Here is a 21426-nt window from a genome sequence, read left to right as displayed (position 1 = left end):
GACGATAAATTGAAGCGCGAAGTGCACAAACAATATTACGCATGATGAAGAGACATTAGTCACTCATCTTGAAGGATGCATGCTCCCTATAGTGGGCTCCTCTGCATTTGAAGTACCTAGCCAATTCTTTGCATTTAACACAAGTAGCCGTATTTCCATAATGAGGCACGATATCCATTTTATATAGCTAGACATTATACATCGTCACGAAGCTTTCCGGCCTCTAAGGCTGAAACCAGTATCTTTTCCTCAAAATATATACTGAAATACATGAAACTCGTCATGTCCCGGTGTCTCCAGTTTCCAGCGACTAATGCTAGAGCCCTTAAGCCATTCCCTTACTTGTAGCTGTCCTGATTATCTGAAACAGAGCTGCAAACCAGTAGATAAAAAGGCATGTCAAACACTCTTCTGAAAATGGCAATCGAGTCCCCTCGGTCAGAAAAGCAAAGTGATTAGCATCAACTATTGAATTCAAAAGTATATACAGAGACTTCAAGCCTCTGAATCTGAGTATAACAATAAGCAGCCTACATCAGGTACATATAGGTGACCGCTACAAACAGTTGGAAACTAAGCACTTTCATACGTTGATCAGCTCTTAAAGTTGAAAGAGAATTGCAAACGGCAATGAATGTCAAAAGCAAACCGTCCAGGATACGCTCAGTATCTTATATCACAAGACTACAATAGACGTGTCAGCAGGACATTCTGCACATGCCACAAAATGGCGAAGAAAGAAGAAATGTAAAATTAAAACAAACCAAAGGATATAGTATGCAACCAGAAAAGTCTACGTATACAGAAGAAACTGGGATAAACAGATGTATACTTGTATGACTCATGTGTAGTTCAAGATCCCACCGACCCACAAGTCCATATAAAATGCTCAAATGCCCAATGAACATTCTAAGACGGCGCCACATTTGACACCCACATCACAAGTTGAGATATTTCCTCATACTTTAGTTCGTGTCATAAAACATGCAATGTAAGATTTGAGATTAAATTACCTCTGCTGCATCTCTAGCAAAATACAAAAAGAGGAGACATTTTAACCACACCTGCTGAGATGACTGGCAGCCTCTCCATATCAAATACCATTAACAGAGCTATACCAACCTATCGAGTTAATAAGTTCTTTGAAATCTTTTTTTTTTGTTCGTCGTAAAACAGCTATACTAGTCTCACTAAACCATTCAAGCAAACAAAACTCGATATAAAGCACCTCATGCAAATAATGAGTATGTGAACTAGACAAAGGTAAAATATCATACATGATCCAACAACCACGAAGACAAAGAAGCCAAGGACAATACGCCCGACTGGGTAGTCATATCCTTTCTTGGTTGAGGTTTCAGGGACCGATCCCCTCTTTGTAATGTTCTTCTGGAACTTGGCAACCTTCCTTTCGGCAAAGCGCTTCGATGTCGTCTGTCCAAACCAAAAACAGCACGGATCGAAAAGGTCATGCACATCATTGTAAACTGCTGAGATTATCCAGAAAAAGAATCCATGCATATCCCTAATAAACAGATTACGGACTCACTAATCTGCCAAACAAAAATAACTTGCTGCCTTTTTCTCTTGAGACAGGAAAAAGAAAAAAAAGCGAAAAGGCACAGATCGTCGCGAAAAACAGCTTTACAACGAGAAAGATTCCATAATCTCCGCCATAAAGGAACAAACTTTAAATGCAGAAACACAACCCCAGCCCTAAATACTTCAACAGAGCTTCTTGACAACACCCAAACAAGCCGTATAAATTGCCTCCGGGTTGTCAAGGACAGACAACGAGCCTAAAAATCCCGTCTTTGACCATGGAAAAACGATCTCAACATGGCGCCAGAAGCAACGGAAGAGCATGAAATCCTCCATCATCAGACACCCGCAAAACCCAAAACTTAGAAATGAAAAAGAAGACGAGATCAGGGTGTTCCTCCTCTCCTGGAGCCACAAGAAACCGCAGGCACGAAGCATCAACAAGAGGAGAAACAAACCCTCTTCCCCGAAATCCCACAAGGAAGATGAAGAAGACCCACCATTTCCGAGGTCTGGGGGCAGATCAAGCACAGGGAGGGGGTTGCGTCGGAGCGCGAAGAGAGGGAGAGCTCTTGCCGTTAAATAATGGCTGTCTTGGCAAGTGGCGTTAATGGGGGAAAAGACTGTATTTTTGGTAGTCTTCCGAAGCCAAAGAATTTGTAAGTTCCCTCGATGTTCGTTTTGTCTCGCAATGAATTTAAAGAAGATGTTCTTGCCCATTTTGAGGAACTCTCATTGGATTCGATGGTCCGAATGCAGTGCGCACTTCAAAGAAATTATTAATTTTCTAAATCTGTGTCCATGTCGATGTCGCTTGCATAGCAAGAGCATCGCACGACGATCGAAATTGTGCGGTATCCAATTGAATTCGTTCGATGAATGGTGCAATTTTTTTGTCATGGCATTTAACAAGAATCCACCAAAGTTGGTGTGAAATCGATCGAATACGAAGATCGTTCATTTTTAGCTTCCTTAAATCACAGCTTCCAAAATATATCGTGGGGTTTTTATGTTTTTTCGAAAAAAGAAAAGAAAAGGCTATTTTTTGTTTATTCGAATGGGATCAGGGCAATCATTCCGAAACATTATATTTATGGCAAAAAATCTGTACATGTTGAATGCAATCTATTTTAAACGGATGCATTTCTCCCAATATAATTATTATTTCCGCTTTGGAGACATAATTTTTTCATAAAAATTTAGTGTGGATTCATATTTTTGTAACGTTTAATTAATTATATATTCACACAGTCAAAATAAAAATATTTGATGAAGTAACTAGGAAGAAATAGTTGCATTCAATCGTAGCACAACCAAGGGTACATTTTACCTCATCCGAAAATGATCTTCGAGCATCCATAGAATGGTCAAGACAGAGAATGTTCAACGTTCACAAACAATAGAACGGATTCTCCAAAAGTACATGAAATCGGCTAGTTTCTTTTTTTTTTTTTGTCGAGGAAATCAGCTAGTTGAGCTCTCGAGAATTTTGTAGAAATATCCGCATTTTCGAACTCATTTCATCGTACCCCAAATTAAAGTCTCGGGAAAATTTCAAATAAAGATTTGCAGTGTGATCATTTTCTCAAAAAAAAGGTCTAAAATGGAGCTTGTCTCGGATAAATTCCAAAGTGACCAATTTTATCTCAAATAAGCTAGAAATATGATCGTTTTTCTTAAAAAAAGGTCCGATAGTGATTTGTCTCGGATAAAAACCCAAAGTGACTAACTTAATCTCAAATAAGAGCCTGAAGTGTGGCTGTTTTCTAAAAAAAATGCCCAGAATTGATCTTGTCCCAAAAAAATGCACAAGCTCATCGGCCGGACAAATTTGAAAAAGCCTCAAATAAGAAGCTAGGCATCTTCCGCAATTTTTCTCCTAATAGCACTAACATATCTTCTTCGTTTTTGATCGTACGTAGCATTCTTGGCTCCCAAATAAGCACATGCATCGCATGTGCAAGCCAACTGCGAAGATTGGGCCACTTAATGAGCTTACGCCTTATCTAAGGCTAAATCGGCCACTCACGTCTTTCCACAAAACAATATCCACTTTAGGTTCTCTTTTGAAAACACAACCCTACTTCAGGCTCTCATTTGAAATCAAATTGACCACTTCATGTCCTTACTAGAGACATGATCCAATTCGGACCTCTTTTAAAATAAAATAAAAAAGACTTTACTTTATACCCTTATTTGATACTAAATTGACCACTTTAAATCCTTATTTAATACAAGATCCTTATGAAGAGAAAACAACCCTACTTTATGCCCTTACTTTAAAATTTCACTAAAATCCTCAATCATGCGGTTAAAACTAGAATAATCTTGGGCATCCCAGATCTTCTCAAGCCGATTAATGTCCTGACAAAGACATTACATTCCCAGTTTCAGTACAACTCATACAACAGGTCGATCAAGTGAAACAGTGATGGATATGATCAGAGCAAAGTTAATCAACTAATCTGCATCTTCACTTTATTTATAGCGATAATGTACACATAAAATGACAACTTTCTTCCTTCAAAGGAAACAAACATGATGACAGCCTTGTACAGAGGCAAGAGGAAAAATTTGAGGAAAAGGACAGAAAAAAAAAAAGAAGAACAAAGAAAATAACATACTACTGACTCCCGCCTTTCCTCTCTATGATAGTTGACAATCGTAAAAAGGAAAAAAAAATCTTCTGAAACCAAAAGCGCATATACACAATATACAGACCCTACTTCTTTCCTCAAAACCGGATATCCATGGAAATGCATCCCAACGAACGACTGATGATCTCATGGCTTAAGTTATCATGTGTCACGAACTGTAAGATATAAGAAGAGTATATCCGAGGGGATACGGGCCATAGACTGAAGAGAGCAGCCAGCCCTTGTCCCTATGCTATATGTTTTACCAGTTATGTAACTCTGAAGAAACACTTTTTACCACCGGATGGTACTCTGTATGCATATACTTCTTTGCTTTCTTTGAACCAGGCTGCTCAAGCCATTCATCATACAACTTTCTGACCAAGGGGTTACCAAAAGGATCAGCAACAGAAACCTGTGCAAAATTGACAAATGGGTGTGAGATAGGAACAGGTCATACTCAGATCCAAGCATGAACAGGAAAAGATGCAACTTCGATACATTTATACACACACTTGCAAATCGTCGTCTATAAAAAGAAAGACAATTTTTTCTTAAACAACGTTCCTACGGGAGAGACTAGCATTTCTAGATGCCGTTAGAGCAAATGGGAATGTGCATCACATAATAAATACAAGCCAAATATCTACTTTCTATACAAAGTATTAACAACCATTACTGGAGATCCATAAAGGACTTCACCAAAAAGGCCAATGGGGACACAAGGAGTTCTAGAAAGCAACAAGTATCGAACCAAAATTACAACATAGACCCACGGTTAATACTTTACTGAAATATACTATACAGTAGGAAAGAGCCTTACGCTTCCAGAGAGGGGGGGAAAATGAGAGGGGTACAAAAAATTTGAGAAACGTTTGATTTTCTTTTTTTCGAAGGATTGGAGGGAAACTGTAAATTTTTTCTTCTCTCTCCATCTCCCAAGCAAAGCGTTAGTAATGCGGGATGGGTTCCATACTCGGAAGATAAGTTCTAATGTAGAAAAGTGGTGTGGATGGGTTACTGGTGCTTATTTGTCATCTTTCCTTCCGCATAGACAAACGTATTGATTAAACATTTTGAGAAAAATCAATCATTAAATAAGAGAAGCTCTTTAAAATTCCACAATTCACCAAGGTGTGTCGGATGATGTATCACTTCCATAATTGCTGTAGGAATTGGGTGCTTGTAGAGAGAATCTACTTTGGAAGTAGTACCCTACAAACAAGTCCTTGTGGAAAAAAGAAAATTATGTGACAAACAGCATACCTGATCCATGTAAACAGTTTCCAATCTCTGAATCGAGTCCTTCGCAGATTGTCCTGGTTCTGGCTTAATTTGACCTCCACCATTTAAGCATCCTATCAATAAAAATATTCTTTACACACTCAGAACAAGTATCCACCTTAATATACAACAAAAAAATGAGCTTCTACACGTATCAACAGAAAGCGGCCCCAATCTCAAAATCATTGTTCCACTATTGTCCAACAAGACAATGTGTCATATGTGAATGAATGGCATAACCTACAAAAATGCCGTACCTGAAGGGCATGCCATGACCTCCACAAAGTCATAATCACACTTGTTAATTTTAACTTTCCTCACGATATTCTGCAGGTTCCGGAAACCATAACATAATGCAAATTTCAGCGCCGTTTTGCCATCCACCTGCTTGCAGCAAATGTCATGACATGAGAAAGATTCAGAAAGTGCAAAGACTACAGTATCTTTACAGGTGGAACTACACACCAGTAATTTGGAAGTCCTACTTGGGGAGGCAGTGCAATCCAGAAACAATCATTACCAGGAAATACAAAATGTGACTCAAATACTCGCAACATATTCTACTTTTATATTTTACAAGGTGATATCAAAGAAACATAGAAAAGCATAAGCTGCAGTACCAAGACAGATCATTGAAAAGCCAGAACAAGTTTAGCAAAAGCGCTGAACATTATCAGTGCTCAACCAGTGGGCATCAAACGCAACTGACAGATCTTATTCCAGCATCTACAGAAGTCTCATATTAGAGTCAGTACAAAACTTCTACATATGCGTTAATTTCCTAACGATGCTAGAGGAGATAAAGCGCACTTACTTCCAAACTGACTTCCTGAAAATCTGAATTCCTTATGATTTTAAAATCCAGGGGACCATCGATGTCTCTTCCAAATAGTTCTTTAGCCGCATATCGGAAGATGGTTTCTGCGTATCCTCCAGAGCTTCCCAGGACACCATAAAGATGTCCATCTTCATCGACATTTGTCATCCTGCACAAAAAGATCGGATGTAATAAAGCCTTGGCTAATGGAGACTGAAATGTATAGACAGTTCAGTGTGCCCTTACATTTTGTCTAGAGGCGACTCCTCTAAAGATCCGAAATCCACGGCTTTCAGCTTTATCAAATCTAAAACTTCTCCAGATGTCAAAACTGAATCAACTTCCGCAAGTCGAACTTCATCCAGTTGTGCGTCATTAGGAGAGTCCAACTGGAAAACAAAGTCATCCCGAACGGCCTCCAGCTTCTTGTCATAACAGGGCATGACACTTACATGATAGACTTCATCCACCCTGTGACAGAAGATAAGCACAATCGCAGGAGTTAGTTTGAAAATTTTACAGGACATGAGAAAAGCTTTAGCTTTGACAGGACTGTCATGTGAAATCCTCATGTTCTCTTCTCGCCATGAAAATGGGTTGAACATGCTGACCAACTAGCCGACTAAGTCCATAATTGACCAAGTAAAAGGACCAACCAGTCTACATGGCTTGACCATAATCCTATCTACTCGAATTAGGACCGGCACCATAAAAGATAAACCGGTCTACCTGACTATCAAAATAAATGATTCTTGCAACAACCTTGTAATGTATGTTTTGTACAAAACAAACCATGTTTTTTTATTTTGTTGGGATTGGGGGATTGGGTGGGGGGCGGGGTGCAACGAAAGCTTGACCAGGCTAACATGCATTCCCTGTAGGACCAAACTAAAGTTGCTTGCCTTGAAAAACTGTTCAAACTAACTTTTAAAATATTGAAAAGGGCAACGTAGGGAAAAAGAAAAAATATAGCTGACTGTCTACCTGAGGCCCATTATCTGGCATACATGATGCTTAAGAGCAGCTCCCATAGTTTGCTGAGGGCTTTTCACGGTTGAGATGTAAGGCAAAATATAGGACCCTAGTGTTTTTTCAGCATAGCAAATCCAACCTGCGCAGATAGAGAGAGACATTACATCAATGGAAAGAGTCCGACAGTCTGGTTAGAGCAGTTTTCCATTCCTTTAGAATTCCCCGAACCATCACTCCTCTCCATTCACTCTCAGTTTTTTGAGGGCACGCAGATAGACTACCGGCCTGCTCTAATGTTCCTAAACACATTATTTCACAGAATCAATCGGAACACATACCCGGGCATGCTGAAGCAAGCATGGGCAGAGAATTATCTCCCTTCGATTTTTTTTGTTTGTACCGCATCACAAACTCATTACAAGACTCGATGAGGGTTATATCTCTACTGCAACTTGTATCAAACAGAGCCTTTACTCCAATAGACTTAAAAAAAGTCACGAGTTTCCTTAAAACCTGAAAAGGAGGGGGAAGAAACTCAGAGTACGAATGGAAGAATCTCACACATCAGTATAACTAGGTACTACAGATTTATGAGCAATGACGATTCATGATGATCTTTTCGAAGGGGAAATACAGCACACCGAAATATCTTGAAGCTGGAACAGAGTGATACACAGATAAACAGACAAAGAAAAGAGTAAACCATTTCCCTGCTTCATGGTCAAAGTGGAGACCCCATTCATCTAAAACCCAGTAAAAAGCATTTCTATTGGATCATGAAATAGAAACGTACTTATGTATATCGTAGAATCACCTGAAGAGGAGATAAGCCAAAATGAGCTGCAAGAGAAGCTCTTGATTGCGGAGAGACAGAGATTACGACAGCCTTCCCCTTATCAATGTTAGAGAGAAACTCATCCAAGCTTTGCTTCTCGAGCATAACAGTCTCTGCTGATGTAATGCACCCACTGCACGGTCGCCAGCAGATAATATACAACGAGAATTTACGGAATCAATACGAGACTGACGAGAATTCTATTTGCTTTCTTTTCAGACAACAACAACCACCAAATTCTTCACAAAAGGCAGCAACTAACATCATGTCCCAGAACAAAGCTGAAAGATTAAAAAGAGAAAATTCACCTGCATGCCAAGCAGTCCTTGAGCGAAATCTTGACCGGCTCTGTCTTCACTGGTCTTCTGGCAATTGCTACCTTCACCAACAACAAGTAGGAACAAAATCAATCGCATTCATTAGTCGGGAAGAGGGGAAGGAGAATCAAGGATCTTAGCCTGCAAACCCGCAATCAGCAAACCTCAAAATTCAGCTCCACAACACAAACCAAACCAACGCATCCCGATCCAAAACACAAAACGAACAGATCAAGTATCGCCAGTGTTTCCAAACTATTCCCCCCCACAACACAGCCGCTTAGCTAAACGAGTTCCGAATCGAGTCAACGACCGGCAGCAGCACAAACCGAAGTGAAAGAGAAAACCTCGGCGGAATCCTCACCTCCGGCTTGTCGCTCTTCGCCGACGTAGCCGCCTTGAGGCCCTTGACGGAGACGATGCAAGCTTGCGACGGCGCAATGAAGTCGTTGAGGTCTCCAATCCGGAGAGTGGCCGAGAACTTCTCCGACATCCTCTTCCCCCCGGAACCGCAAGATGTCCACGCGACCCCCCGCGACTCCTCCTCCGGCGAATGATACCGCGAGGGGAGCGGCGAGGGATTAGGGTTTCTGGAGGCCGAGCGGCGGCGGCGAAGGCGGCGGCGGCGGCGGGACTACGGAGACGAGGAGGTGCGAGTGGCGGTGGCGCTAATCGGGAAGGAGACGAAGATCGACCGCGCAGGTGGCGAAATCGTGCGAGTTTGCGGTATTTGAGAATTCCATTTAGTTTTTTTATTTTATTTTATTTTATTTCGTTGTTTATTATTTTTTTTGGTGAATTTATTAGCGGCTGGTATTTATTAGGGGTGAGCAAGATAGGACCGGACCGGACCGACCAGTTTGGTCCTGTTCTCGGGAATATTGATCCGATTCCCGGTTCCTAAAAATGGAATCGATTTCCGGGCGATTCCCGGTTCTAGGGTAGGAACCGGATCGATAAATATATATTTTTAATTTTTTCATATATATATTTATTTACTTTTTAAAATTTTTGAAAAAAATAAAAAGCCTAATCCAATTTCCCCAATTCCCTCTTGCCTTTATCAATAAGTGATTAATCACGTTGGAACCGATCCATGGTCCCAAGACTAGCCGGTCCGGTCCCTGATCTTAGCAATCGAGAACCAGTCCGATTCCCGATTCTTGAATTGGACCAAACCGGATCGAGAATCGCTCACCCCTAATATTTATCGATTTTTGAGATGCCCCTATTTTAATTTTAATTAATAATTAATGGTGGGGAAAAAATAATGAATAGGAAAAATTAATTAGCAGGTTTCCTCAAATACGTGAATGTTTTGATATAGACGGGTCAAAGAGGTTCACGTGCTGGCCACGTGCCGGCCACGCGCCATCAGTCGCTCCGCGGGTTTCGCGCCCTACTCCCTTGTCCCGTAGCGGGTAGTGGGCCCGCGGCATATTGGGCCGATCTAGGCCCGTAGGTCTGATTGGGCCCCGGATGGCCCAAATCAAGGGGCTCACCCACTTTTACGAAATGGATTTGAGCTTAATAACCAAGAGGGGAGAGGGAATAGGTTGTTATAGGATTTTTTTTTAGAATTTTCTTCGTGCAAAATAACGTGTAGAGGATGAAACAGTGTTCGTAGACGAAAGATGTGATGTAAAGCGAATGTATATATATATGTATATTATTAGAAGTTACAATCAGTTGATCTCTATTACTCTCTCGGCACTCTCACCGCAGTTTTATGTATGATTTTTTTTTAAAATTGAGTTAAATATGAAAGCGTTATAGCAATATGAATCGGATCGGGTATATATCACTAGATTTGTATTACGTGGAAATTGATCAATATAGGCTATACATTTTCGTCCCGACCCACCCATTTAATAAGTTTGCTCACAGGAATTCGTGCATTAATAGATGGAAATCGCCAATACCCATCTTCACTCTTCAATAGTATCCATAACTTTTTTCTCCGATTTTCATGATTGTAATTCAGGGTGGTTACATATTCTAATACACCTGGAATAACAATATCTCCTTTGAATCCGACGAATGTTCGACAGCCTAAATGGGACGAGTTTAAGATACCATTTACAAAACTCACGTTCGAGGAAATCGCTTTACGGGTCTCTTTAAGCAAATTCTTCCGATGAATCGATGCGATCCGAAACGGATCCGTAGACTAATTCGGATCTTTTGGTCTGAATGAACCGTCGTCTCACTCCTCCTATGCATCGTATTCATCGAATCCGAGTGATAAATCTCAAAGATTAGAGCAAATAGCAAACGTTTGTCATCTCCAGATCAAACTAAGTGACCCTGCATTAGGTCTTAAATCTTCATCAACATTGCCCACCAGGTTTTCATTATCAGATGGTAACGACTGAGTACGTGAGGCATCACTAGAAAAAAGGCCAAAAGAAAGAAGAACAATTTCACTACCCTGAATTGTTCTTTACCCTTTGTTGCTGCTTCCATTGTACAGACGGAAAAGGCTGAAGGCCGAGATCACGGACAGCGCCACCATGCTGATGCTCACGAGCAGCGCGCTCACGATGCCCTCCCCGACCTGGTTGCAGAACTTCTCGTACATCCCGCATAGCTTCATCCACTGCAGCTCCGGTTGTCCCAGCTTGGCGATCACGGCCGATTGAGCTGCCGCTGCCACCGCGGCCAAGGTCACATAAGCCATGACCTGCACAGTAGCCACGGCAAAGTCTGATGATTCCTGTAGCTCTGTTAGTATGGACATGCTGATACTAATGGATTACATCGTTCAAGAATGGGAGATTTGACTAAAACTATAGCACAAATGAGCACCCACATTCACATAGGCCCGCCTTAACTCGCCCGGGCCAGGAAATCCATGGGAAGGCCTGCGCAAGGACGTTTAGGCTCGGTATACAACCCGGCCCACCCAAAGTCCGTCCATTGATCAGGTCTAGGGAGAACCGCATGCATCAGTCTTCTGTCCATGACAATGGATACAATTTGACTCGTCCAAAACCAAATTGGTGGTGGGTCTAGCCGAAAATTGAACTGGACGACCGTACACACGTTATGGTCTAGGCCACACACACATTTTCCCATCACATCTCTCTGGTTCAGCCTATCTAACCACACCTCAATGTCTCGGTTTCTGAGATTGCTTTTGGGGATCGTCAACCAGACGGCAAACATGCAAACCGAAGCCTCTTAAATGAATCATTAAACTCACTCGCATGATGCTCAAGCCTCACCAACCGATCCCATCCACATTCAATGACAGAAACAGAGTAGCAACACCAAGATTTGAAGACATATAGTACTAGAATTTCAACGCTACGAAAAGAAATTCCACTTTTAAATAAAGGTCTAGCTGGTTTTTATCCCGGGTTGGTATACCTGATCACCAGAGAAGATGGCCCAAGCTAAGGGCTTGCTGAAGAGCACACTCCCTCTGACCATGCTCACAACACACCTCAGGGCTTGGATCATCGAGTATGAAGCAGCCATCCCGTTTGCTATCACCAAGAAACTGTTCAAAAGAAAAGAAAAAAAAAACCCAGAAAATGGGCAAGAACAAGATCACGTTTTTTCTCCGAAAATGAAGATCAAGACTTTGGTTCATCAAAAGGAGCAAGAACAAGAATGAACCCAAGAAAGAAACAGATGATGATGATGATGGGTCATGGGGTCTGGTCTTACACGAGAGCCTTCATGTCAGTGAACTTGGCCTTCTTCTGGATGGTGAAGATCTCCCTGACCTGAGTGTCAGTGCCCACAAGAACAGCTGCGAGCACGCCCAAGCCACAGATCACAAACCTCAGAACCAGCTCAACAAGCCTCACCCTCCGATCGATCACCTTTAGGCTCGTCCCGTGGTACACCGGGACATTCCCAGGGCTCACCCCAACACCCAGATAGCTCATTCCTGCGTGTTTCTGGCCTCCGAAAAGTTGAAGCACAAGAACAACAAAGATAGCCAAGCTCTCTTAAAAAACCCACCTCAGTCGCTCACCGTGAAGTGTACGGACAGTGACCCACCACTGCAAAAGCGGGAGCTACTTATAGGCGGCACACAGAAGCACACAGAAGCACGCACAAGCCCCACCAACTCACGAAAACGTTTGGCAATAAATCTCCCTCTGCAAAGCTGTTCTGCTTTTTGGGAATCCACAAGTGCTTGGTGCAAGGAGAGACAGGAGACGCCTGCCACGTGACCACGTCGTGGGAAAAGGGTTTCTGCGATAGCATGACTTGCACTCCGAGAGGGGCATTAACTAAGGGAAACCCGGATATGAATCCATCATTATCGTGACACATCGCATTTGAGCGCATCTAATCGTGATTCCCATAAGAGACATAATTACATATAAAAAAAATGACAAAAATAATTTTTGAATTTCGGTATAATGTATAATGTGATTCATGAATTTTTAATTTATTTAATATCATTTCTGAACTTTTAATATATATTCAATTTTGAGGCTATATTGAATATTTTTCATATAGTTCAGGGACTATATTGAATATATACCAAAAATTCGAAGACCACGTTGAACAAATTAAAAGCTTAGGGACCATATTACATATTATGTTAAAGTTCAGGAATTATATTGAACAAACTAAAAATTCATGGATCACATTACACATCGAGCCAAAAATCAAGAATTGATCGTGTCATTATGCCTTGCATTTTAAGGAACGACATGAAAGTGGAGGAGGGCTTGAGCTGAAGCCTGAGAGGGTGAAAGTGGCGACCCTTTCTCTTTTTCTAGGAAGAGGCAAACAGTGGTAAATGGTTTGGGGTCCCGAGAACGAGAGCGTGATAAGAGGTAAGGGATGCCTTGAATTCACATTCAATGGAGCATTCCATGCTGATGCCTCCTTTCCTCTCTTTTGCTAGAAATTTTATATTTTATGTCCACATTATGGAGAAACAACTATTATTTGATGAGAATATCGTGTGTTGCAGTCAATAAGCAACTTGGTTTTTCGCGTTAAGACGTTAATGAATATTGTCTTGCGACCCGTGATATAACCGTTATGTAAGATAGTTTGCTTTTGGCTCGAAGTAAAACCAAAGCAAACGCATCATTCTGAAAATCCATATCGGGAGGAAACATTGATAAGAGTTTATTCTTGTTAAAATTATATATCGAGTTTGAGCCTGTTGAATAAACTCGATCCAAATTGAATTATAAATTAGCTCGGCATATCAAAGTTCAGAATCGGATTTTACATAATAGGGTTAATTGCATTCGTGTTGAAGTCGCGATCAAGAACAAAATTATTTCCTCTGTTGGAGTCGGCGAGGAATAAAAGGAAAAAAAAAGGGAAAGTCCCAAATTTGGACTTTGTTTCCTATCTTAGTCTCCGTTCGTTTGGCGGAAAATATTCTCCTTTTGGAAAATATTTTCCCGGAAGTCATTTTCCTGGAAAATATTTTTCCGGAACATAATTTTCCTAGTGTTCTACGACCAATATGAAAAAGTTCGGGAAAATATTTTTCGCCGGCCGGCCGTGGCGGAGGCGGCGGCGTCCGGCGGCTGCGGCCAAGAATCGACGGCAAACGTTCGGCCCGTCCGGCGTCAGCCGATGACCAACGGCCAACGGCAAGGCAGGCGACGGCGACAAGGCGGCCCGTGGCGAAGGCCGGCGATGCGGCCGTGACCGGCGCGGCTAAGGAATGGCGGCCACGCAAGCGACCGGCGGCGGCGGCGGCGGCGCGGCCACGACCTTAGTGAAGAAGAAGAAGAAGAAGAAGCTCCGGAAAATGATTTCCGCTTTTGAAGAAGCGGAAGTCATTTTTCGTAGACTAAGCTATTTTGTGAGGGGGGAAAGAAAATATTTTCCCACAAAAACGTTTTCCGCCCTCCGAACACCGAAAAACCCGGAATATATTTTCCGAGAGAATATTTTCCGCCAAACGAACGGAGCCTTAGTCTTGGACTTACCTTGAAGGTTTTGTCTTTATGCGAATTTTTTTTTGGTTGGATTTATGCGAAGTTGATGTGCAGGGTAAACTTCTTCGTGAATTGCGTGGCATTAGAGCTTCGCTAATTGCATCCCGAGAAGATCCACCACTGCTTTATAGCCAATAGAAAATCTTGTGATAAGATTTGTTAATTTCTTTGTGAGATCGAGCGTTAATTGCATTTTAGGAAGTTTCACGAGTGCTTTATAGCCAATAGAAAATCTTGTGGTTAGATTTTTTAATTATTTCGTGAGATCGAGAGATTATTTCGTAAGGAATTGTGGGGTTAAATACTGTGTGAATAATTAGGTGTATCTGGAGATTGAGAAATACTAAGAGTGTTCAAATGTCTCGAATGGGTTATAATCTTCGTCATATCGCTTAACTTATTGCGGAATTTTTTAATACTTTTCCAACGGGCGTGTGTCACCTCAACTGAACCGCGTAAATTTGATGTCCGATATATTTCCTTGTTCGGTCTATTTGTTCAACCGCTTATTTTCGCAACAACTGACCTCATCATTTTACTTATATTAGCAATAACCTGTAATCAACACGAGAAGGGTTTCGCTATACTGAAAATTGGCGAAGTCCACTACCCAACACAATCAAGAGTGCGCTGGAAAGTGGAGATCAAAGCACTTTCACCAAATTCCTTTTCATTTTGTGGGTTTTTTTGGGTGGTGGACCAGGAGGGAGTAGGTATGGTTCCCGGTCGTGCAACCACGTTAGCCAAAGATCGATCCCACGATCCAACTTGGTCTGAAATCTGAAGCCACGGTCGTGTTGTTGTGTCCGAAGAAGGCATGGAGCTTTCGCACCATACCCTCCTCCACGTGTAAGACGGGTCCATGGCAATTCATGCCAGCCGCGTTCTCCGCATCGATGCGCATTGAATTCGAAGCCCAAAAGAGGGCGAGACAGTGTATAAAGATCCTATGTAATGATGGGACAGAACAGGGTCTGTCTGTACGTCTGTGTAAATCCTAGAATCAGGAACGACGTTGGGAAGCGTGTCGTGTGTTGGGACTGAGTTGGAGATGACGATGATGAGGGGCCGAGTGATCGATTTTTTTTGGGGGTGGGAGGGGGATCGATTGAGTGCAACGGAGATAGTTTTTCACGCGAAGAGGCATGGTCAGTCATTATTGTCGAGCACTTCTCTTCTAATTTACTTCACACAATGCATATGTGAGCACTGCGCCAGCATTGCGTCCATCGCCATTTGGGATTTTCATGCATGAATTATGGGTCAAGTCTAGCTTCCATCTCTAGCTTGACTTCAAGTCGCGAACCGAAAAAGTTCTTACCTTATTACACTTATGCTATTCAGTCCTAAACCTTTTAATTTGATAATTTTTTTTTATAATTTGAGGTCTTAAAATTAAATAAAAAAATCCAATCCTAAACATCGAATGCCAAAAAAAAAGATATAAGTCAAAGTTAAAATCAAAAGTCTTAGAGTACACTTCAGTAGACCTATCAAAATTGATCATAGATCCAATTCTTACCTTAATGGACTATTTGTTATATAAGTTAGTTATAAGTAAATGAGTCGCAATGGCTTTAGAATGATAAAGTTTAAAGTAATATGGGTATTAAATGGGTTCACAACTTACTTAGATCCAACTCACCTTTATAACTCTCTTTTGCCCTCACTCAATCCCTTGTTTGCTCATTCCGCGCTCTTACCTCAGTTTTTAGGTGTGAATTTTCCTAGATTTGGTTAAATACAAAAGTGTTTTAGAAATATGCGTCGTGTCGGGTGTATGTTGAGTATAGAACGAGTCGGGTATAGGAGACTAGATTTGTATTGTATGAAAATGGGTCAAAACGACTCAAATTTGGATTGAACCATTTTCAACTCGACTCATCCATTTGACGGGTTACACTTCAATTTTCTGGGAAATTAGTGTTTACTAATCGTTAATGAGAAGCTGTCTTAGACAACACACTGAATTACAAACAAAACAAATCGTGTATAGAAACCCATCTCATACCAACGTTTTACCAAGGTTGGTCCGTCTAGCCAAAAAGATTTTCCTTGAACACGACTAAGAGAAAAAAAAAAAACCAAAAAAGTGCAGAAAACACAAGCGTATAACTACAAGTGCATCTTTACGACCCAAAAAAAAAAAAAAACTACAAGTGCTTCAAGTCGCCTCCTCCACTCTGGAATTCTTGTGACCGAAGTTCTTCTGGACGCTCATTCAAGGAAGATATGGAAATTTGCACGATCCATGACCTGTCACCAGAAATCGAAATAAAATTCAGGATCTGCATCATTGCGATATTCTCAATGATAATCCAAAAATAAGCACTGCACTTACTGGGGTCAAGATCAGTGATCATTGCAGCAGAATTGAAGTAGCAGGTGGCCCCTTTGTGCTTGAACTTTTGGTAGTAGCTATTGAAAGCGAAGGAAGCATGGTCTTTGACTGTGTTGGGCAGGAAACATGGCTGGTGGCGTTGGATTCCTCTGCAATCTGCTCCGCCCTTCCCGCACGCCCAGTCCAGCGCCACTTGAAGCTCCTCGCTTGAGGCTTGCTCATCAGCTATGCACCACTCCACGAACTCTTCCCCATCTGGACTACAGCCACTAAACCGGTGATGATTCGTGTTTCGTAACCGTACCCGTCAAAAACGAGTTGAATTGTGTCGGACTCGTGTGTCTAGTGAACAGTTAACTAGCATCGTGTCGTGTCGGTGTTTAAATTCCTTTAAGTAAAGTTGTTACCTGCTCGAGTCACGGTCTGAACAGATTTTCTGGGAGCCGAGCCGAGAAGGAGAAGAGCGAGCACAAATCCGAGCACCGGCATTTTGTGTCCGAGCGTCTCTAGCTGCCTTCACCACAGAACTGGGCAAACATTCGCGTCTCGTCTCAGCAATATGAGACACAGAAAAGGGAAAGAAGAGATATCCTCAACCTTTACAAAAAGCTAGAACTGTTCATGCAAGTATTCATTCCTTAGTCATCACGACAAGAATTCGAAGGCTGCTTTTGTACTTTGTTCCACATTTTGACCTTGTTGTTGCTTGAGATAATCTCCAAATTAATCCATCACTCAATCTATAAGGAATAAAGAGCTTTGCAATAAACTGCAGACTTATATGTATCGACTTCCATGAGAGAAGTTCGAATCAACCTACGGGACAACTGGACAGATCGCTGGATGGCTTCACAATTCCGAAAATTGAGGAACACCAAGCTATCAAAGTAAGTATAAATAGCCCAGAATCAACCATTCAAGGTAAGAGACATTGAATATGCATTAGTCATTACTTTGTCAATTTTATTTCTCTAAAGCTCAAACTGACTTGAATATTGGACGTCCCAAGACTTGACCTCCTAGGGACTTTCTTTCTTGTGGTGAGCAGAGTGTGCAGAGTCACAAGTTGGTCAAACGAGGAATTCGCGTGAGGAAGGTTGAGTTGTGGCCCCATCGAAAGTCGACTATTATCAAACAAATGTTTAGAAAAAACAAAAAGATGTCGTTCCTTTAATTATATGTTATCAAGAAGCTGAAGAAATTCAACTAGTTTTTTAGTAATTGAGTTCAATCAAATTGAGCTCGAACATGAAGAATCACTTATCGAGTCGGGACTCGATATTGAGTTAAAAAATTATGCTAATTTGTCTATGTTCATTGTCTGATTTCAATCATCATTCTCGTCATTTAAATAGTAACTTGATTAAAAACATCATAGTTAAGGAAGTAATAGGAATTACATCTTGAGTTTATCGACAATTTAGCGACTTTTGCCTTTGACCAAAAAAAAAAACAACGACTTTTGACTGCCATCTGTAGATGATTTGAACTGGACAAGACAACTGGATTTTGACCACAACAACAAATTCATTGGGTTCATTTATCGTAGAGGCCTAAGCTTTGGTCCACATATAGGCCACAAAGTCTGGCCCAAAATTCTTGTGTGCAACAAGGGTTCATCAAGTCATTAGACTCTCGTGCAAACTTATTGACTTTGTTTAGTTTGGTGTGATGTTCAAAACTACTTTGCTTATGACATTTTCAGTAATGATCATGTCCAACAAGGGTGGGGAGTGATCCTCGGTGCTAGAAGACCGAATGAGGAGCGGCTCCCGACAAGCCTCTACAATGGCAAAAGGGGCGGCAACTAACTATTGCATACCGAACAAGGAGACGACGTTTTTGGATTATATATGGGAAAGTGAAATTAACTCATAAGAGGCATATTTTGACGTAATGACAACATTTAGCATTTCAACTCTAATATCAAACATACCCACGTAAAAGCACTAACGAATGGATAACCTCCTAGGAAAATGCCTCCATGTATGCTAAAGGACAAAACATGAGATTTGATGTGAGACGGGTCAAAACGAACAATTCATTTAAGTGAGTTAATCTATGACTGTCACATTTTCCATCTAGCATAAACCGGTTGTTATAATCACTTTGGAGGTGTTTAAATTAGCACTTCATGATGACATAAAATGAAAAACAAGCCAAAAAGAGAAGGGTGTTTTGTGCTCGAGCTTTTTATCTTTCACGGGCTGATTGCTGTCAAGTTTTATTAACCATCAGAGTGAAAAAACACAGACCACAATAATTACATCTTGGACTTAGACAAATGACCTTAAAAGGACTGCAAGTACAAGTCATATAATATGCACTTAGCACCCCAGACAGCTACCTTAACGGACTAAGGAATTTTGTTGATTGAATCATTGAGTGAACTGATTTGAAACAATATATTTTGGGTTTGTCTGCTGGCCCATCTTCGGAGACCGCGAGTGTCAATCCAAAAGGGACATGTTGTATCACCTGTAAAAGTAGTGTATCTCATTCACGCCATTGCTTTATAGGCGACATGTCATGATAATCTCCCGAAAACAAGCAAGTCAATGTATACCTACTTTTAAATTCAGAGGATTCATGTCTTGTCTGTAAGAAAAATGGTCTTACTATGAAACTATGCATGCTTCATGGATATGATCATTCATTTAAAAACAAACTATGCTCAGATTCCAAACTTGCCCCCTTAACTTTGGTTGGTAGGCCTTTTTTCCCGCTCTTGTTCATCTTTCGATGAATTGCATTGGATCTTGATATTGAAGTTTACAACTAGTCACTGAGAATTTAAAGAAAATAGGATCTGGTTCATAAGTTGAAGTTGATTATGCAAGCTTGTTGATCATTGTTATAAAAAAAAAGGTGGTTAGGAGTTTCGGGTTTGTGAATGTAAAACCACTCACTTTTACATGATTTCCAAATCGCACAAATGTTGAAACGCCGTCTTTTGTCTTCCACACGTACGATATACAGTAGTATCACAAGCCTCCTCCAAACTAGTATTGCTTTTTCATGCAATATCTAGAATCTTGAAATGACTCGATAAGAGAAGATTCATGTTCATGTGATGATCTAACACACGAAGAGTTCATACTATTACTACAAAAAAAAACATATTTTCCTACTTAAAGTTTGGAATTCTTCCATGCGATGCACCACGCATTAACCCAGGCAAAACTCAACTCCGCTCATACTGAGTAGGTACAAATAATAAGCTCATCCGATAAAGCATATAACCTAAAAGAAAGTATATAACGTGCTCTTATTTTACAGATGAAGAGACGTGTCGACATCGTCAAAGTGATCATAATCCCTATACTTTGTCGACGAAACGCGCAAAGAGGTGGTCTCCACAGGCCACAGACTTGCGACGAGCGCCGGCGCTTCAACACACCGAAGATGCGAGTAATTGCTCTGTGGGCTTGGCCAGAGGGAAAGAGAGAGTTGAGGAGGGGATGAACAAGTAGGATAAATATTATTCACCATCACTTCGGGATGATGGAAGAAAAACCCTAATGGCTCACAATGTGATGGTGGTGGTGATGCTGTGGGGCTCAAAACCTTGTTATTAGGTTCTGTGAGCAACTTCAAGATCTGTCTCTCCTCTCTCATCTCCTTCACCTTTTGCAATTGCCTGAATCTCTCTTGCAGAAGAGCAATGGAGGATTGGATCACGATGGGGCTCTCTCCAACACCCATTTTTTGCTTGAAAACTGGGGTTGATGGATGGTTGCCTATATGAGTTGGGCTCTTGAGGGTTCTTGGATTGAATGGATTCACGTAACGTGTGTAGTTCTAATGCATACAACATATATATAGAGCATGTGAGCAATGGAAATAACTTTATGTTGTTTAGAACTATTCTATGAATATTTAGTACTCCAAGAAAATTCTTTAGTGATTCTTTTTTAAAAAGAGGGAAATGAGAATCGGCTGCAAGGTTGGAAGGTCCAAACAGAAAAGGTCAAGTGGTCAATCTAATGAGGGGGGCTTCTTTAGTGTGGAACTGTATGTGGATGGAGTGGCAAAAGTGGGAGGCTAAAGAGGAAGAGTGTGAAGAGAAGAGTCCAAAGGAATTGAAAGAGACTAGCACATGGAAGGGTGTGTTTGGAAGAACAAAAGGTTGGGTGATGCTCTGTCCTCTTGTCCCCCACAAAAACCACTTTCTCACATAAGCTTAGGAGATGGAGCCACCCTTCTTTCCTTTTCTCGGTGGTGTTTGGTTTTGATAAGATAGACTTTCAAAGGTCGTTCAAACGCGGTGTTTTCAATATTGTACTTAAAATCATATCGGATAGCTGGACGTAGTTAAATTGAGTTGAATCAGCCAAAATAGATTGGACGGGAAAATATTGGCCGAATGAAAACCGTTTAAGAAACTCGACAAATACTCTAGTTAAATTGGTCGGTCCGATATGAATTTCAAAAAGTCTATTAATTGTTGATCTCCCAACAAAATATTTTAAGTGCTTTTGAAACTCAATCACCAATGAATATTCTTGGTAATTTTTTTACCAAAATGATTATATATGGAAATACCCTTAAAAAGCTCTCTCTCTCTCTCTCTTCTAGGTTTTAGATTTTTCTTTCTCTTGTTGGAGAAAAGAGGAAGTAGGAGAGAAGTGGTGCTGGGGGGAGCGTGTAGGGGTTGAAAAGGACAAGGGTTTCTTAGAAGAGAGAGAGGGAGAGAATAATCTTAGGGAGTGTTGCTTTTTGTGGAGGAGAGTGCCTTTGATTGAA

The 21426-nt window shown here is 41.1% G+C and overlaps 3 protein-coding genes across 3 annotated transcripts; all 3 read right to left on the bottom strand.

Moving 5' to 3' along the window:
* Positions 1 to 3994: 3994 nt before the first annotated feature.
* On the bottom strand, positions 3995 to 8940 carry LOC115677931 (protein NAR1). Its single transcript, XM_030601173.2, has 10 exons — positions 8768 to 8940; positions 8395 to 8465; positions 8066 to 8219; positions 7590 to 7764; positions 7264 to 7390; positions 6526 to 6750; positions 6277 to 6448; positions 5720 to 5846; positions 5445 to 5536; positions 3995 to 4593 (listed from the first exon to the last, which is right to left on the bottom strand). Exons 1-10 carry the CDS (start codon positions 8894 to 8896, stop codon positions 4441 to 4443), a joined length of 1425 nt encoding a protein of 474 aa, XP_030457033.1. The 5' UTR covers positions 8897 to 8940; the 3' UTR covers positions 3995 to 4440.
* A 1789-nt stretch (positions 8941 to 10729) lies between these two features.
* Positions 10730 to 12572, bottom strand: LOC115677758 (CASP-like protein 2B1). Its single transcript, XM_030600980.2, has 3 exons — positions 12079 to 12572; positions 11776 to 11908; positions 10730 to 11086 (listed from the first exon to the last, which is right to left on the bottom strand). Exons 1-3 carry the CDS (start codon positions 12300 to 12302, stop codon positions 10847 to 10849), a joined length of 597 nt encoding a protein of 198 aa, XP_030456840.1. The 5' UTR covers positions 12303 to 12572; the 3' UTR covers positions 10730 to 10846.
* Positions 12573 to 16257: 3685 nt separating this feature from the next.
* Positions 16258 to 17246, bottom strand: LOC115677927 (glucan endo-1,3-beta-glucosidase 12-like). The gene is made up of 3 exons (XM_056303878.1): positions 17088 to 17246; positions 16681 to 16935; positions 16258 to 16595 (listed from the first exon to the last, which is right to left on the bottom strand). Exons 1-3 carry the CDS (start codon positions 17167 to 17169, stop codon positions 16561 to 16563), a joined length of 372 nt encoding a protein of 123 aa, XP_056159853.1. The 5' UTR covers positions 17170 to 17246; the 3' UTR covers positions 16258 to 16560.
* Positions 17247 to 21426: the final 4180 nt, after the last annotated feature.

The sequence above is a fragment of the Syzygium oleosum genome, unplaced genomic scaffold (genome assembly GCF_021117445.2).
Source record: "Syzygium oleosum isolate NSW1041296 unplaced genomic scaffold, Sole_v2.1 Sole_v2.29, whole genome shotgun sequence".
NCBI classification, from domain to species: Eukaryota; Viridiplantae; Streptophyta; class Magnoliopsida; order Myrtales; family Myrtaceae; genus Syzygium; species Syzygium oleosum.
This window is presented reverse-complemented; position numbering and strand designations above follow the sequence as displayed.

Excerpts from the sequence above, each read along its gene's own strand:
- LOC115677931 (XM_030601173.2), bottom strand. The coding sequence starts at position 8,896 with ATGTCGGAGAAGTTCTCGGCCACTCTCCGGATTGGAGACCTCAACGAC. Across the intron at positions 5,847-6,276 it reads TTCAGGAAGTCAGTTTGGAA|GTGGATGGCAAAACGGCGCT; the intron begins GTAAGTGCGCTT and ends TGCTGCAAGCAG. Across the intron at positions 4,594-5,444 it reads AAACTGTTTACATGGATCAG|GTTTCTGTTGCTGATCCTTT; the intron begins GTATGCTGTTTG and ends AATTTTGCACAG.
- LOC115677758 (XM_030600980.2), bottom strand. The coding sequence starts at position 12,302 with ATGAGCTATCTGGGTGTTGGGGTGAGCCCTGGGAATGTCCCGGTGTAC. Across the intron at positions 11,909-12,078 it reads ACTGACATGAAGGCTCTCGT|TTTCTTGGTGATAGCAAACG; the intron begins GTAAGACCAGAC and ends TCTTTTGAACAG. Across the intron at positions 11,087-11,775 it reads CCATCTTCTCTGGTGATCAG|GTCATGGCTTATGTGACCTT; the intron begins GTATACCAACCC and ends GCTACTGTGCAG.
- LOC115677927 (XM_056303878.1), bottom strand. The coding sequence starts at position 17,169 with ATGCCGGTGCTCGGATTTGTGCTCGCTCTTCTCCTTCTCGGCTCGGCT. Across the intron at positions 16,936-17,087 it reads TCAGACCGTGACTCGAGCAG|ATGGGGAAGAGTTCGTGGAG; the intron begins GTAACAACTTTA and ends GCTGTAGTCCAG. Across the intron at positions 16,596-16,680 it reads GATCACTGATCTTGACCCCA|GTCATGGATCGTGCAAATTT; the intron begins GTAAGTGCAGTG and ends TTCTGGTGACAG.